The 13,279-nt window shown below is 47.9% G+C and overlaps 2 protein-coding genes across 2 annotated transcripts in view; one reads left to right on the forward strand and one right to left on the reverse strand.

Moving 5' to 3' along the window:
• GUK1 (guanylate kinase 1) overlaps positions 1 to 6,657 on the reverse strand; it is a 9,037-nt gene extending 2,380 nt beyond the window's left edge. The window contains exons 1-3 of the mRNA XM_009880501.1: positions 6,546 to 6,657; positions 4,683 to 4,724; positions 3,430 to 3,526 (exon numbers count right to left, since the gene is read on the reverse strand). Of these exons, the coding sequence (XP_009878803.1) occupies positions 3,430 to 3,526; positions 4,683 to 4,724; positions 6,546 to 6,657 (251 nt within the window). The remainder of the gene's footprint in view (positions 1 to 3,429; positions 3,527 to 4,682; positions 4,725 to 6,545) is intronic.
• A 3,722-nt stretch (positions 6,658 to 10,379) lies between these two features.
• The window catches only part of LOC104282424 (chromosome unknown open reading frame, human C1orf35), an 8,471-nt gene continuing 5,571 nt past the window's right edge, over positions 10,380 to 13,279 (forward strand). The window contains exon 1 of the mRNA XM_009880516.1: positions 10,380 to 10,398. Within this exon, the coding sequence (XP_009878818.1) occupies positions 10,380 to 10,398 (19 nt within the window). The remainder of the gene's footprint in view (positions 10,399 to 13,279) is intronic.

Here is a 13,279-nt window from a genome sequence, read left to right on the forward strand (position 1 = left end):
AGTTTCGCTTTCCCGGAGTGTCCTCTGCATCCCTTGGGTGGAGCGGGAACCTGCTGGCTCCTGCTAGAGAGTGGCAAAACCACGATGGAAGGTGTGGAAATGGATAATGTGCGACTATTCCATGAGCAGTGTGGCACAGGAACAGTCCATAAAGCTCCTGCCTTCAACAAATACAGGAGCAATCTTCACCAAAGAGTAAAAACGCCAAGAACTTTCCTTCTCCAGAGATCCACTGATTTCCGTACCCATACGCTCTTCTGAAAGACGCTTGATGGAGATGGATGCTCCTGCCTGGGTCGCAAGATGCACAATTAAGAAAATATTTTTTAAGTTATGTCTCTTGTATGTCATTAAAGACGGTATCTCTTCCCCACCACAGGGAATTGCCTCAAGCTTGTTCCCGAACACCCACAATTCTCCCTTGAGGAGACCCTCTCCTGGTGCACTGGAGGTACCTGGACTAGTTTCCGGGACTTTTCAGTCAGTATTTTCACAGTGCCAAAGACAGGTTCTCCTTCAAGCCAGGGCTCTGTGGCTCAATGGACAGTGCGGAGAGAAGCCCTGCCAGGAACTAAGAGGTGGCACTGCAGATTTTGAGGTCGTGAAGTCAGAAGGTCACGCAACGGCAGCAGAGATTAAGAGAAAACGCTGTCCTACAGCCAGCCTCCAACTTGCCTGATTCCCTGCCCATACCCAGGGCAACTCTTTGGACCTCATCCCGTCACCCTGCACCACCAAGGTTTGCTCCCTGATGCCTTCTGCAAAGACACACTGAAAACAGACTCCCTTAAACAAATGCACCTGTGTTGTCCCACGCCCGAGAAAAAGAGAGTCACAGCTCCAGCGAAACAGGATTCGGGAGCCCCAGCCCTCCTCCCACAGCTCTCACCAGCCCTGCTCCTGGATGTGCCAGCTGGAGAAGACAGCGTCCTCACTGGCACGAAGGGAAAGCACCCATGGGTGTCCCGCAGCAGCTGCTCGTGGCCACAGCGCTGCTGTTGGCAGGGTGTGCAGAGGAAGATGGGACGGCACAGACGGAGAGTCCTGAAGCCACGGGTACCGCAGCTTCACAACAGCTCTCTGCAAACGCTGCCAGAGAGGACAGAGGCAGTGCGGACCAGAAAGTGCTTCTCGGAAGGATACGGAGCAGAGCTGAGACAGGGAAAGACTTCTGGGAGCCTGAAAGCCCAAGAAAAGCCCCAGTGACCTGAGATGAGCAACGGAGCAGCCTGACACAGCAGCAGGAGGATGGAAGTACCTGTTGACTTTCCTCCTGACCTGGGAGTCCCACAACACAGGTCACAGACACCAACAGGAAGGAGAATGCTGAAACGAAGCTGCGAGACCAGCACTGTACCCTACACAAATACAGAGGTTTGCTGCTTTGCCCAGGTGGGCAGCAGCGAGAGCACCATCCACTGCAATTTCACAAAACCTTCCCAAAATGGCTTGGTTTGCGTTGTGAAAGCCGCAGGCTTCATCTGGTATCACCAGGTCCCAACTAAATCTCACTACAACCGATCTATAAAGAGCCAGCAGCTCTCAGAGCCCTAAGAGAGAAACCCCCTGCCCGCACTCTGATTTCAGCCTCTAATTTAAGGTGGCTTCAAAGAAATTCTAGTTTCTGTGGGTGGGACTCAGTGCTATCCCACAGACAGGGCCCTTTCAGGGCTCTTAAATTAAGCAATTAATTTTAGCTATTCATTATTATTAGCTGATGAGATTTAGGGAGCAGAAAGGATTGATGAAAATGTCAACTATTCTGATAAGCATGAGGGACTCTTTCCATTTTATCACACATCTGATTAGAAACATCCTTAGGCACCCGTAGAGGAAAGACAGGCTTGGAGAGTTTCTGTATTTATTCGGTTTGCAAACTGGTCTTTATTGCTTGAGATAGTTTGGGTTAATTTCAGCCTCCGACCCTGCGTGCCCACCACAGGCAGAACACAGGCAGCGTGAATATGCAGACAGGACCAAAGATGAAAGCGAGGGCCAGGGAGAAAAGCACCTCAGAAACAAACCCAAAGACATCATTTGATTTGGTTAAGGCATCAAATTCCTGCAAATTTCAAGGAAATTGGCTGAGGAGAGATGTCTTCTCAGCACCCACCCTGAGGAAAAGGCACCAAAATCACCTACGTACCAAGCATCAGAAAACAGCCGTCTCCTCCACACTGCGGCCGGCTGGATTAAGCAGGATCCATGTGAAGGAAAAAAGCCTGTCCTACGCAGGATGAAACCAGGGATTAAGGAGCTTGAACTCAGTTTCTCCTTGGTGCCGAGTTATTTGGAAGATGAGCTGTCCGGTTTCACTTCTGTTGCCAAACCAGTGACGTTGGAAGCATCAAGGCCAGGGCAGGGGATTGTGCTTCGCCATCAGCCTCAGAGGGAGCACGGCCAGACCCCCGCGAGGCTGCCCTTAGCTGCGGTGACAGCAGTGACGCCTGTGCACGTCACATTAAAACAGCCACGTTACTGAAACGCAAAATCACCAGCTGTTCCTTCAGAGCTGTACACCCAAGAGCATGTTCAGGCCAGGGCCTTACGTTGGCACCTCCCATAAGGAAACCATCCTCAGAAGCTTAACTTTGCCATCTCCAAAAATTCCTCAAAAAAACACATCCAGCTCTTTAAGAAATGTAAATCTCCCTGAAAAGTGTTTCAGGCAAATTTCTTTAATGCAACTAATTAAATATCTCAGGAAACATTTAACTTTCCTCCTTAGCAGGAGGAAACATTTAACTTTCCTCCTTTACTACAGTGCCACAATTTTCTCACAATAATTATATAAGATATCTGACTTCTAATTAACATTGCAGCTTAATGTTTGATTGATCATCCGCTCCACCGCCCAGGGCAATGCTATTTTAAAATCCCCCTAACTCTTTAACCCCAGTCAAGGGTGCCATGCAATTTATCTATTCATAAGCAGCCACTTTACCAAAGCAGCACGCGTACTTGTTTCACAACAGCCAGTACAGGTATCATCGCTTCTGCTCCTGAATTCATAGTATTCAGACCATTAAGTGAGGCAGAGGTAACGAGAATAAGTCTCCATTCTGCCCACTACTCTCTGCAAGCTCTTGGAAAATATTAAGGCACATAAATAGCCTGAGAAAATCACCCCTGTGCAAGGAAAGTGTTAGACAAACCACTTCAGCATCCCTCACTCACGGGAGATTAGAGAGAATCTCACAGCACAACGATGATTTAATTGTGATGAGCTAACTCTCTGCAAGAGTTAATTTTGCCATCTTAATAAAGCTGACAAGGACCCCGCTATCAAAATGAAAGGCTTTGCTTATGGCAAGAATCCACTTGTTTGGAGGAAACCGGTGTCACTAAGTTAAAATATCTTTGCCTTCACCATCACCTCAGCTCCCGGCACCACCTGGGTTGAGCAGAAACAGAGTCTGAACTGCATACCTCGTCCCGTACATATTTCCAGAGAACTCTGCGTGCTCGATGAATTCACCAGCATCGATTTCTTTCTGCATTTCCTCTCTGGTCACAAAGTGGTAATCTAGAGAGAGAAAACAGGAAAAATACCCAGAAATTAATAGCTTTGAAGGTAAAGTTCATGGTCAAAACGACACCCGTAAGTGTTTAGGGGAGAAGCACCTTAAAATCTGCTTTGGACAACGCTGGCAGACTACAATTATCTACTTTCTAATTACTGTATACAGCATCCCCTCTCCACACCAATTGCCCAGACACCTGCTCAAAATGTTTTGGAGCTTTCTGTGTGGCCAGACATGCTGCTGTACCCCTCTTTCATACCCTTTCCCTTTTCTTATGCAGTGGGAAACTCCCCCCTGTTCCCCGCAGGTGTAGAACACATCACAGCAGGACTGCCAAGGCCCTTAATTTGAAAACATTTATTATTAAAGACTAGAATGGGACGAGAGAGAGAGGGAGATAAAAGGGAACATCAAAACCAAACAAACTAAAAAGGAATGTTTCTCTATCTTTTGTTAAAGTTCCTCCCTTTCACTTCAGAATGAAAACTGCTGTTGGAAGTTAAGCGCAAACCTCATTTGATTCTTTCTGAAATATGCAAACAAACCAGAAAACAGAAAAGCAGCTGGCCAGCTGCACACAAGCTATTAGTACAGATAAAGGTATCTCATTAAGCAGTTGCATTTCCCAAAGCAGCATGCAGCTGAGGTACCTCACCAGAGCTACCTGGCCCTTCGGCAAACCAAGCCACTCAATGCCCAAGTATGGACCAGGGCACTAAAACTGAGAGCCCCGCTTTGAAAACCTCAGCCAGCGAGTCACAGAGATGGTGTCTAGAGAAGAAAACTGCCAGCACACGCTCTGCCTCTGTTAACATTTGACCGCTTAATTAAATTTTGGGTTTGTTCTGCCAAGTCCAGCCCTCTTCATTATCTTCCCTCCGACGCATGGCACATACTGCAGAAGAGCAGTAAATGGCTACGGTCTCACTGCCACTGAGGTCAAGAACTGTGTGTGTATACATACGCACACACACTCAAATATATCATTACTGAATGCCTGCTCCTCCTGCCTAGGGAAATGCACCCTATAAACATAAATGGAGGGAGAACTTATCTGCTAGTGGGGATTCATGCATGCACTTCACATAAAAACTTAGAATTTTTCAGAGAAATTGTTTCCCCAGTCTGATGAGACAGACCCAACTCCAACACACTCACCTTTGCCATTTACTTCTCCGGGTCTTGGCTGCCTTGTGGTATCTGTAAGCAAAAACCAGCCTTGTAGATTGTGTAGATCACACAAGGAAGTAATAGTATCGAAGAAATAAAAGCACGCGCACAGCAGATTAACCCAATCACGTAGTAAGCTGATCCTCTGTTTAAAATGATCAAAGCTTCTGGAATCAGCTAGCGCAACACACAACGACATGCAGGATTGGCCTTTAATCGAAGCATCCTAGATAATCTGAAAACAATCAATTAAGACTGTTAGGGGCTGAGCGGTCAGCGTGGGACTTACCAGGCTGGGCTTAGTTTTTATCTCTGCTACAGCCTTCTTGTGTAATCCTAGAGACGCTATTCGGACCTCTGCCTCGGTTAAGGGGAATTAGCAGCGCCCTACTTCGCGGAGTTATCTTCATTTTAAAAGATCACGCAGCACCTACATAGGTGCTTAAAATAGCCAGATTTAATGAATAAGGGCAAACTCCCGCATGAGGTCGGTGAATAAATCAGACAGCCTTTGAACCCTGTTGGAAGTTGTTCAAACTAGTATTATTTTAAGGACATGCTCTGCAAACCAAAAAGGAGCCGATGGTCACCATGGAGGGTAATGCCAATTATTATATTTAGGACCGGCAGGAGTTAACCTAATGCAAACAGGCTCTGATCACCTGTAAGTTTTTATAAAGCGCCAGTTGCCAAGGTCTAAGTGGCCTATGGAGACTTTTGGAAAAAAAATATCTATCAAGAGGCAACCCTGGGGAAAACCGTAAGATTTAATTTGGAGTGAGATGAGAGATTCAGTTGAATCAAAAGCATAGGATGAAACACACAGAGGAAAGATAATTAAGTTTTTTTTTTTCATCTCCAGTAACATTAAATTTTTAAACATCCAGTATTTGCCCTTTCATGGTAGAACGAATACAGATCTCAAAGCAAGGATTTCACCTGCGGTATCCAAAGCGTTAGGATAGTAAAACAAATTTTGGTAACGTACTTAAAAACACCTTGCAGAGCTCCAGGGCAAATCAGGTGAATGAGCTGTGGACACAGCCCAGACTCTGAGGGTAACTTTTCAGGTGTCACTCAAGAAAAAGGAAACAAAATTAGTATTGCAACAGGCAAGCTGCCTGAAGAAAACTCCCTGCACTTACTCCGTTGCGGACGCAGGACTTCAGCACTGCCTGCAGCCTGCAGGCAGGCATGAGTGGACCGAGCCGGCCGGCCAGGGGTTATTTTCACATTACAGAGAACCATCCCAGGTAGAAGAAAAAAAACCCGTGGCCAGAACTTAGTGACCAACATAGAAAAAGTCAACAAACCACCAGGATAACGGCAGGAGGAGGAACGACGCAGGTTATGGAGCAAACTGCTTCACTGACTGACCCAGTAATGAGATGGGCTTCACAAAACTGTCTCATATTACATCTGAGACTTTGGTGTGCAGCCCCATGGCTGTTAAAATCCCTGTCAGTTCCCTGTCAGTGGGAACACAGGTGGATGGAAAGAATTGGCTTTTGAAGCAGATGTGGGGGAGGGATTTTGTTACTTTCAGAGTCAAGAATCACTCGGAAAAATCTCATTGCCTCTCTGAGCTTTGTTTGGAGGTATGGGGATTCACCAGACCTGGAAACAGTGCTATTGCTATTTCAGACAAATCTTAGACTTGCCACTCAATACCTGTACTAAAAGGTGTCATGACTTATTTTAAACAGCCCAAAGAGCCCACAGACAGACTAGGACACAGGCAAGCCATGGAAGCCCATTATTTGGGGCATGAATACAGCTACAGAAGCAGGCTCTGGGCAGGCAGCCCTGAACTCCTCCACTGCCCTTCCCCAGAGACATACGGATACTCACGGGAGACGCTGAAGCCGAAGATGTTCTCATAATCTTTAAGCAGTTTCTTTAACAAAGTGCTCTTCCCTGCACCCGACGGACCACTCAGGACCACTGGTCTCGGTCCCTGCATGACTAGAGAGACAGAAAAATACAGGTCTGGTTAGAAACACACCCGAAAAAAAACACAGCTATGGATTGCCAGGGGTGCTCGGTCCCACAGAACGGCATCTATGCTTTACCCTCGAATACAAGTTTCTGCAGGCAAATCTGAAATGATGAGAAATCACAAGCCTAGAGCTGACAGGAAGTAACTGAGAGTGCAGGAAATACTAGGGAAATTCAAATAACTATTAAATTAACAAACTGGCTGCAGACAGTGGGAGGTGCCACCTCTGAACTACTGCAGAAGGTCTGGGCTGGGAGCCCTGAAGACTCGAATATAATTTTGGAAAGCAGACAGTGGAAGCAACCAGCAATGCAGCAGGAGAGCTTCACCTTGCTTTGCTGTTGGCCCCAGTTCTTACCTGGGGAACAAATACCTCGGACAAATAAAGGACGTATATCACTGCAGCATGAACACTTGTTCTTGAGGGACTGAGGTTAAACTCATAAGACATAACCCAAAGGAGGAAGAAACGGCTCCATCTGCCACTAAACTGGGATAATTCAAGCCTGCTCTGTCCTAGCTCTGTTCTCTGTCACCAGGGCTGGGTCCCCCCCCGGGACCCAAATCCTAGGGAAGACTTTCTTTAACAGGAGGAAAATGCTGTCTGTGCCTGGTGGCAACTGAAAACATTATGGGACATCCACACCCACTGAGCAATGCCAGCTTAATACTTGTCCTTACTGATAGAAGTACAGCAGTAACAGCCACTTCCCTCTCGTGGGGACAGGCCTCAAGGAGCATTTGCAGGAGATGTTGGCAAGAAAAAAGAGCAGAAATCAGCCAGCATTACACATATGCAGCTCTGAATGAGGGATGGGATGCCCAGGAGATTGCCACACCTCTTATGTTGCCCATTTAGATCCAAACAACTACAAACTACGAGCCTATGATGGACAGTTAAATGTTTCAGATCAGTCCTGGGATAAATATCCACATACAAAGCCTTTACCATAAACAGACAATGCACCAAAGCTTAGACCCAGAAGCCCAATGTGTTCTCCACCACTAAACGCCAAAGCCTTGCAACAGTGGTCTGAACCCAGGTGTGATCTGGGACACGAACACGCTTTGGGATTTATTTCTGTACTTCCTGGAGCACTCACTCCAGCTGAAGGTGTCTCATGGCAAGAGAGAAGTTTGGTTCCTGCTAGAAAAAAAAGGCAGCCTGCGGCCACACAGACCTTTCTGCAGTTGTTTCTTCAGCCAGAAAGAAAAAAACTGGATGTTTACATGTGCCTGCCTCTCTAGGGAGGAAGAAAGGTTAATTACCAATGTGTGAATAACGAAGAAAATCCTGTACAACAGTGCAGGGGGACCCTCATCCATCAAGAGCAATTCAGCAGCTTCTAAACCAGAGGTGACACCAAGAGTGGGACAAATCAAACAGGCCTGGTTTCCCTATTTAAAAACAATAACTTTCTGCAAGCAGTAAAGCCCCTGGAAATGCCTTTTTTTTTTTAACCTCATCGGCTGGGTGTGGCCTCAGGAGCAATCTGCCAACAGACAGTATAATGCCTTTCCATTTTAAATTAGATCATAGCAATGTCACCCTGACCTTACAAATCACTTTTGAAACAGCCTTAAGCCAAATGCTGTCTCTTCCAAAATCAGCCGTGGATCATGCAGCAGGCTAATCTAGCCGGGCTGCCTCCCTGACCCCAGCCCACGTGAGCTGGATACCTTCTCATCCCTAAATCCCTCCTGCACAGCTCTGCAACCACGAAGATACCTATCAGGCAGCACTACAGCTAGCGAGTTATACGAGTTTCCCCTTTGTTCCCTAAGGATGCTTCGTACTTGTCTGACCAGAGTTCACCCAAACCTGCACAAAAGGACAGGGTATTAATAAACAAAGTCTAAGTAGATGTTAGCAGCAGCTAACGTGATCGTAAAAACACCCATGTTCGATAATCATCCAAACGGGAACTGGTTTTGTTTTTTTGGTGGGTTTTTTTTTGCTGTTCATGTCCTCCAGGAGCCGCAACCCCAGAGACCTACCACATCAGCCATTCTCCGGGCAGCTCAGAGGACCAGTCCCACTGTATGTGCAGGGCCACACTGCCAGATTAGGCTCCATCATCCGAAAAAACATGGGGCAGAACAAATTCTAGGAAGTCATTTTGGGGAACTCTCCTACCTTTCCCTTATCCCTTGATAATTTCCAAATATCACAGGTTTTGCCTAAAGGTTTGATACTGAAAGACGAAAGCACACCCTCCTGCACCTCCTCACCAGCAAAATGCTATTCAGTACTTGCAGCAAGAAAGCAAAGGGGCCCTTACCGTGTTGTCCAAAGCCTCTCCCTCTCTTCTGCCCCTGCCAGTTCCTCTCACCCACATAAATAAAACGGCTGAGCCCTGACCATTGCTTGTGGAACACTCCAGAAGAGAATGAGGAGTTACACAAAGTTCATCACCCTCCAGTCATCCCAGCACACTTCACAACACGGCTGCTCCCAAATGATGCTCCTTCATAACACGCCGGCTTCCTCAGCCACGACCCAAAACCCTCAGATGTGACATTTGGATGCCAGCACGGACTCTTTCCAGGCTTCTCACGGCTTTCCCTCCACTGTCATCTGGCTGCGCCAACAAGAACTGCTCCAGATGCACAAGTCTCAGTCCCTGCTTGCAGAGCCCAGCCAGGACGCTCACATCTCAGCTAGAAGGAAAAGAGCTTTTCTCTCTCCCTCCCTCAAAATTTAATTTAGCAGGCATCGATAGGAAAAGGGAAATTTAAAGCTGCCCAAATCACTTACGATCACTGCATTCAACCCCAGAGAAACTGGGAAGGGGTAAGAGGAATAGGGAGACCGCTGGCTGGAAGCAGGCTCCAACGCATCCTTACCTTTTGCTCTTACTCCCTTTCAGCCAAAGTATACAGTCCAGCTCCTCGCAGCAGCCACTGGCTCACAATACAAGCGAGTCGGCAGAAAGCTGGGCTATTTGTGAGCTGCCTAAAGCCTTAATTACCAAGCTGCAATTTTAAGATGGCCAATGAAAACCGCTCGTTGGTATTTAATCTTCTTTCGTGGTTTCTTCTCCGCTCCCTGCTCTTCTAGCTGGTAAAGCTGCAAACACTGCTCACGGGCTGACGGGTGCCGGTACGTGCCAGCCTGGCACTTCGGCAGAGGAAAACCATCCTGTCTCTGCACGTAAACTCACAGATCACACATTCCCTGCAGTCACCAACGTAAATGCACACGGAAAAGAGCTGCTATCTGTGGGTCAGAGGGAGGTGTGGTAGCTCCTGGGTGAAACTGCCGGCTTGTTCAGGTTGGAGAGGGACGCGGGAGGTCTCCAGCCCACCCTCCTTCTCAAATGTAGCACGTCTTTAGCTGGTGATCAAGTGGTAGTGCCCACAGACACCAAGAATGGATGGGTTCTTTGATGACATCGATGTACATCAGGCATAAAACCCAGGCTATAAAGCTGCTGTGCTCACATTACACACCCAACAGTTGTGTGCTTAAGGTAACTCTTCCAGAAAATCACTCAAGTCTTGGGTTTAGCCAGGATTTCACCTTCTGCAGACAACGCACCTCTTCTTTTGGACTGAAATCTGCAAGGCTCTTACCTCCGGCCACTGCTTTGCCTCAGGTCAACAATTAGGCTACTTATCCTCCACCAAGGCAACAGGGAAACTCCTCCTGCCCACAAGGATGCAAACCCAAACCTCCTAACAGCATGGCCTGGCACTTCCATGGTGGGATCTTGCAGGGTCTGTTCCACCCTGGCGCTGGTGGTGCTTTTCTGCCTGAAAGAGCACTGGTGGGGTGTGAGGGGAAGATGGAGACATTCTCCTTTACCTTACTCACTTCTCCCCCCATCCCCTCAAAAATTTTCAAAACTAAAGTGAGAAAAGACACACAGGTTGAGATCACAGGTCTCACTTCTTTGGGAAACGGGCTAAAAATACACCAATAGACTCGCAGGTGCTTCCTCTTGCCTCCCTCCAAATGTATCCCTTCTCTTTTGCTGGAGATCTGCAGAGGAAAACAAGACGTAATTTAGAGGGGAAAAAAAGCCACTTCCACTGCCAGATGAAGGGGCTGGGCCCTTGTGGGCGGCAGACGGCAAACACCTGGCTAGCAAACAGGGAATCTGTGCCAGCACAGTGCAAAAACAGCTCCCACAGAGCATTTTTGGAAGGTGCCCTCCACTCAGTACGGTGCAGGATTTTGGGGGTCGTAGAGGCAAAGGACGAACACATTGTTGGAGAGCGACCGGAGGAGATGATCTCTGCCTCGAGATGTGAGCAGCGTAGATGTGGGAGCAGGTGCCGTCTCCTCCACCAGCAGATTTGACTAAAAATGCGCCCAGACCCAGAGGAATCGTTCCTAGCGACGAGCCAGTCTGCACACTGATATTACTGCCCTCACCGAGCTTCTCCGCTCCCCCAGCCCTGTCAAACACAGCTCCTCTCCCTCTGGCAACCCGAAGCCCTCAAAAACCACAAGTAAAGCACCAAAAAAGCCTAAGAAACTAGATCTGGTGGATACGGGGCTTTTTAAATCTCCTGTTTGGTTCCCAGCCCAGTAAAGCATCTGCAGATTGCATTTTCAAGCCATTTGCAGCACTAACATTACAAGCCCATATTTATTTTGAGCAGAAGCTCAATTTTTTTCCCTTTTGCTCAGATTTTGGCGTTTTCAGAGCAGCCAATCTGCAAATATCCAGCACAGAGCATCTCTCTCCTCCAGCATGTTACTCCTATAACAGTTTTGGATCCAGCCTAACCACCACGGATCACCAAAACCACAGCGGGCTGGAGTCGATTGGCAACAGAACAGCATGGCTATTTAATAAAGATCCTCATATGTGGGGAGGTGCCACGCTTGGGACTAAGGACAAACAGCCACGTAGACCCCAGTGGGCTGCAAAAAGACAAGGTGGTCACCGAAGGAGGACACAGGAGATGATTGTCACTAGGGTGAGGAACATTTCTCGGTCTGCTCCTGCCTGTTAAACTTGCCCTGGGTTTCACCTGGGAGGTGGCAACACAACCAGTATAGCAAAGGACAGACATCACAAGAGTTAAAACAAAATTAATACTGATTAGCAGATAGGCTTTAAAGAGAAGGTAAAGTAGAAAAGAAGATTAAAGGACAGTTTCTCTGGGGCCCCAAGAAAGGTCTCCTGGATTAGGATTATAATCCCATTCCCTATTTTTAACAGGTTCACTGTAAGGCTGCAACTCCCACCTTCTAAGTTTTGAGACACTTTCTGAAAACCCAGACCAACTACAGTAACACAACAAAGTTTAACATTATCTGAGAGCAGGCAAACACTCAGCACCTCGATGTCCGCAAGCAGCCCTTGGCCACTCAGGTGGCACCAGCTGCTCCAACAGCCATAGCACCGGATCCATACTCATTCAGTCAAGGAATGGGTGGGTGAAAGCTCTGGGGCTTCGTTGGTGGTTTTCCACCATGCAGACTGCATGGGACAGCTGAGCTCAGAGGTCCTGCCCTGACAGCCAGTGGATTGTTTTAATACCAGGAATTATTTGAGGTACTAAAACAGGAGCAGAGCATCCCAGCATGGTACCCAGAGCCAGTGGGACCATTCAGCCACCTTATTCCTGGAAACAATTATCTAAAAAGCACTAATTAGCCCCTCCGCTGGCTGCACTGATTCGCACTCCTCACTTTGCAGGTAGCAATGATGCAGCAGGAGGAACAAGAACCACTGGCTCAAGATCACTGCAGAAATCAGCTAGGTCCAGGCCACAGGTGAGGCCAGGAGCCACTCTAAGACCATGTCCTACTGCAAAACTGGACCAGTTTAACCAACCAACTGGTTTGAGCCAGTTTACCCACCTGGGTAAACATCTATAGAGGTGAGGCTCAGACAGGTTTTGCTACCCACTTTCCCTCATGTCTGTTGTGCTTCACCACACACAGCTTTATTTTTGGATACCTAAAGGGTGCTTACCCCAAAACCCCGGTCTTACCTCACTGTCTCGCACTGCACCCACAAAACTCAACCGACTCACAGAATCATAGAATGGTTTGGGTTGGAAGGGACCTTAAAGATTATCTAGTTCCACTGCCCCTGCCATGGGCAGGGACATCTCACAACAGACCAGGTTGCTCAAAGCCCCATCCAACCTGGCCTTGAACACCTCCAGGGATGGGGCAGCCACAGCTTCTCTGGGCAACCTGGGCCAGTGCCTCACCACCCTCAATTCAAGAAAGAACTCCTTCCCAATATCTAATCTAAATCTCCCCTTTCAGTTTAAAACCATTCCCCCTCATCGTATGGCTGTAGTCCCTGATCAAGAGTCCCTCCCCAGCTTTTCTAGAGCCCCTTTAGGTACTGGAAGAGGCTATAAGATCCCCCTGGAGCCTTCTCTTCTCCAGGCTGAACAACCCCAACTCTCTCAGCCTCTCCTCACAGCAGAAGTGCTCCAGCCCTCTGACCATCTTCACGTCCTTCTCCGGCCCCGCTCCAACAGATCCACGTCCTTCTTATGTTAGGGGGACCCAGCGTGCAAACCCCCGTTTGCTTTTATCAAACCGGGGGAAAGGCACATCCCACCCAGAGCCAACCCGCCCCACACCCCGAAGCGCCAAATGACGGGG

This window comes from Charadrius vociferus, unplaced genomic scaffold (genome assembly GCF_000708025.1).
Source record: "Charadrius vociferus isolate BGI_N301 unplaced genomic scaffold, ASM70802v2 scaffold12, whole genome shotgun sequence".
NCBI lineage: Eukaryota > Metazoa > Chordata > Aves > Charadriiformes > Charadriidae > Charadrius > Charadrius vociferus.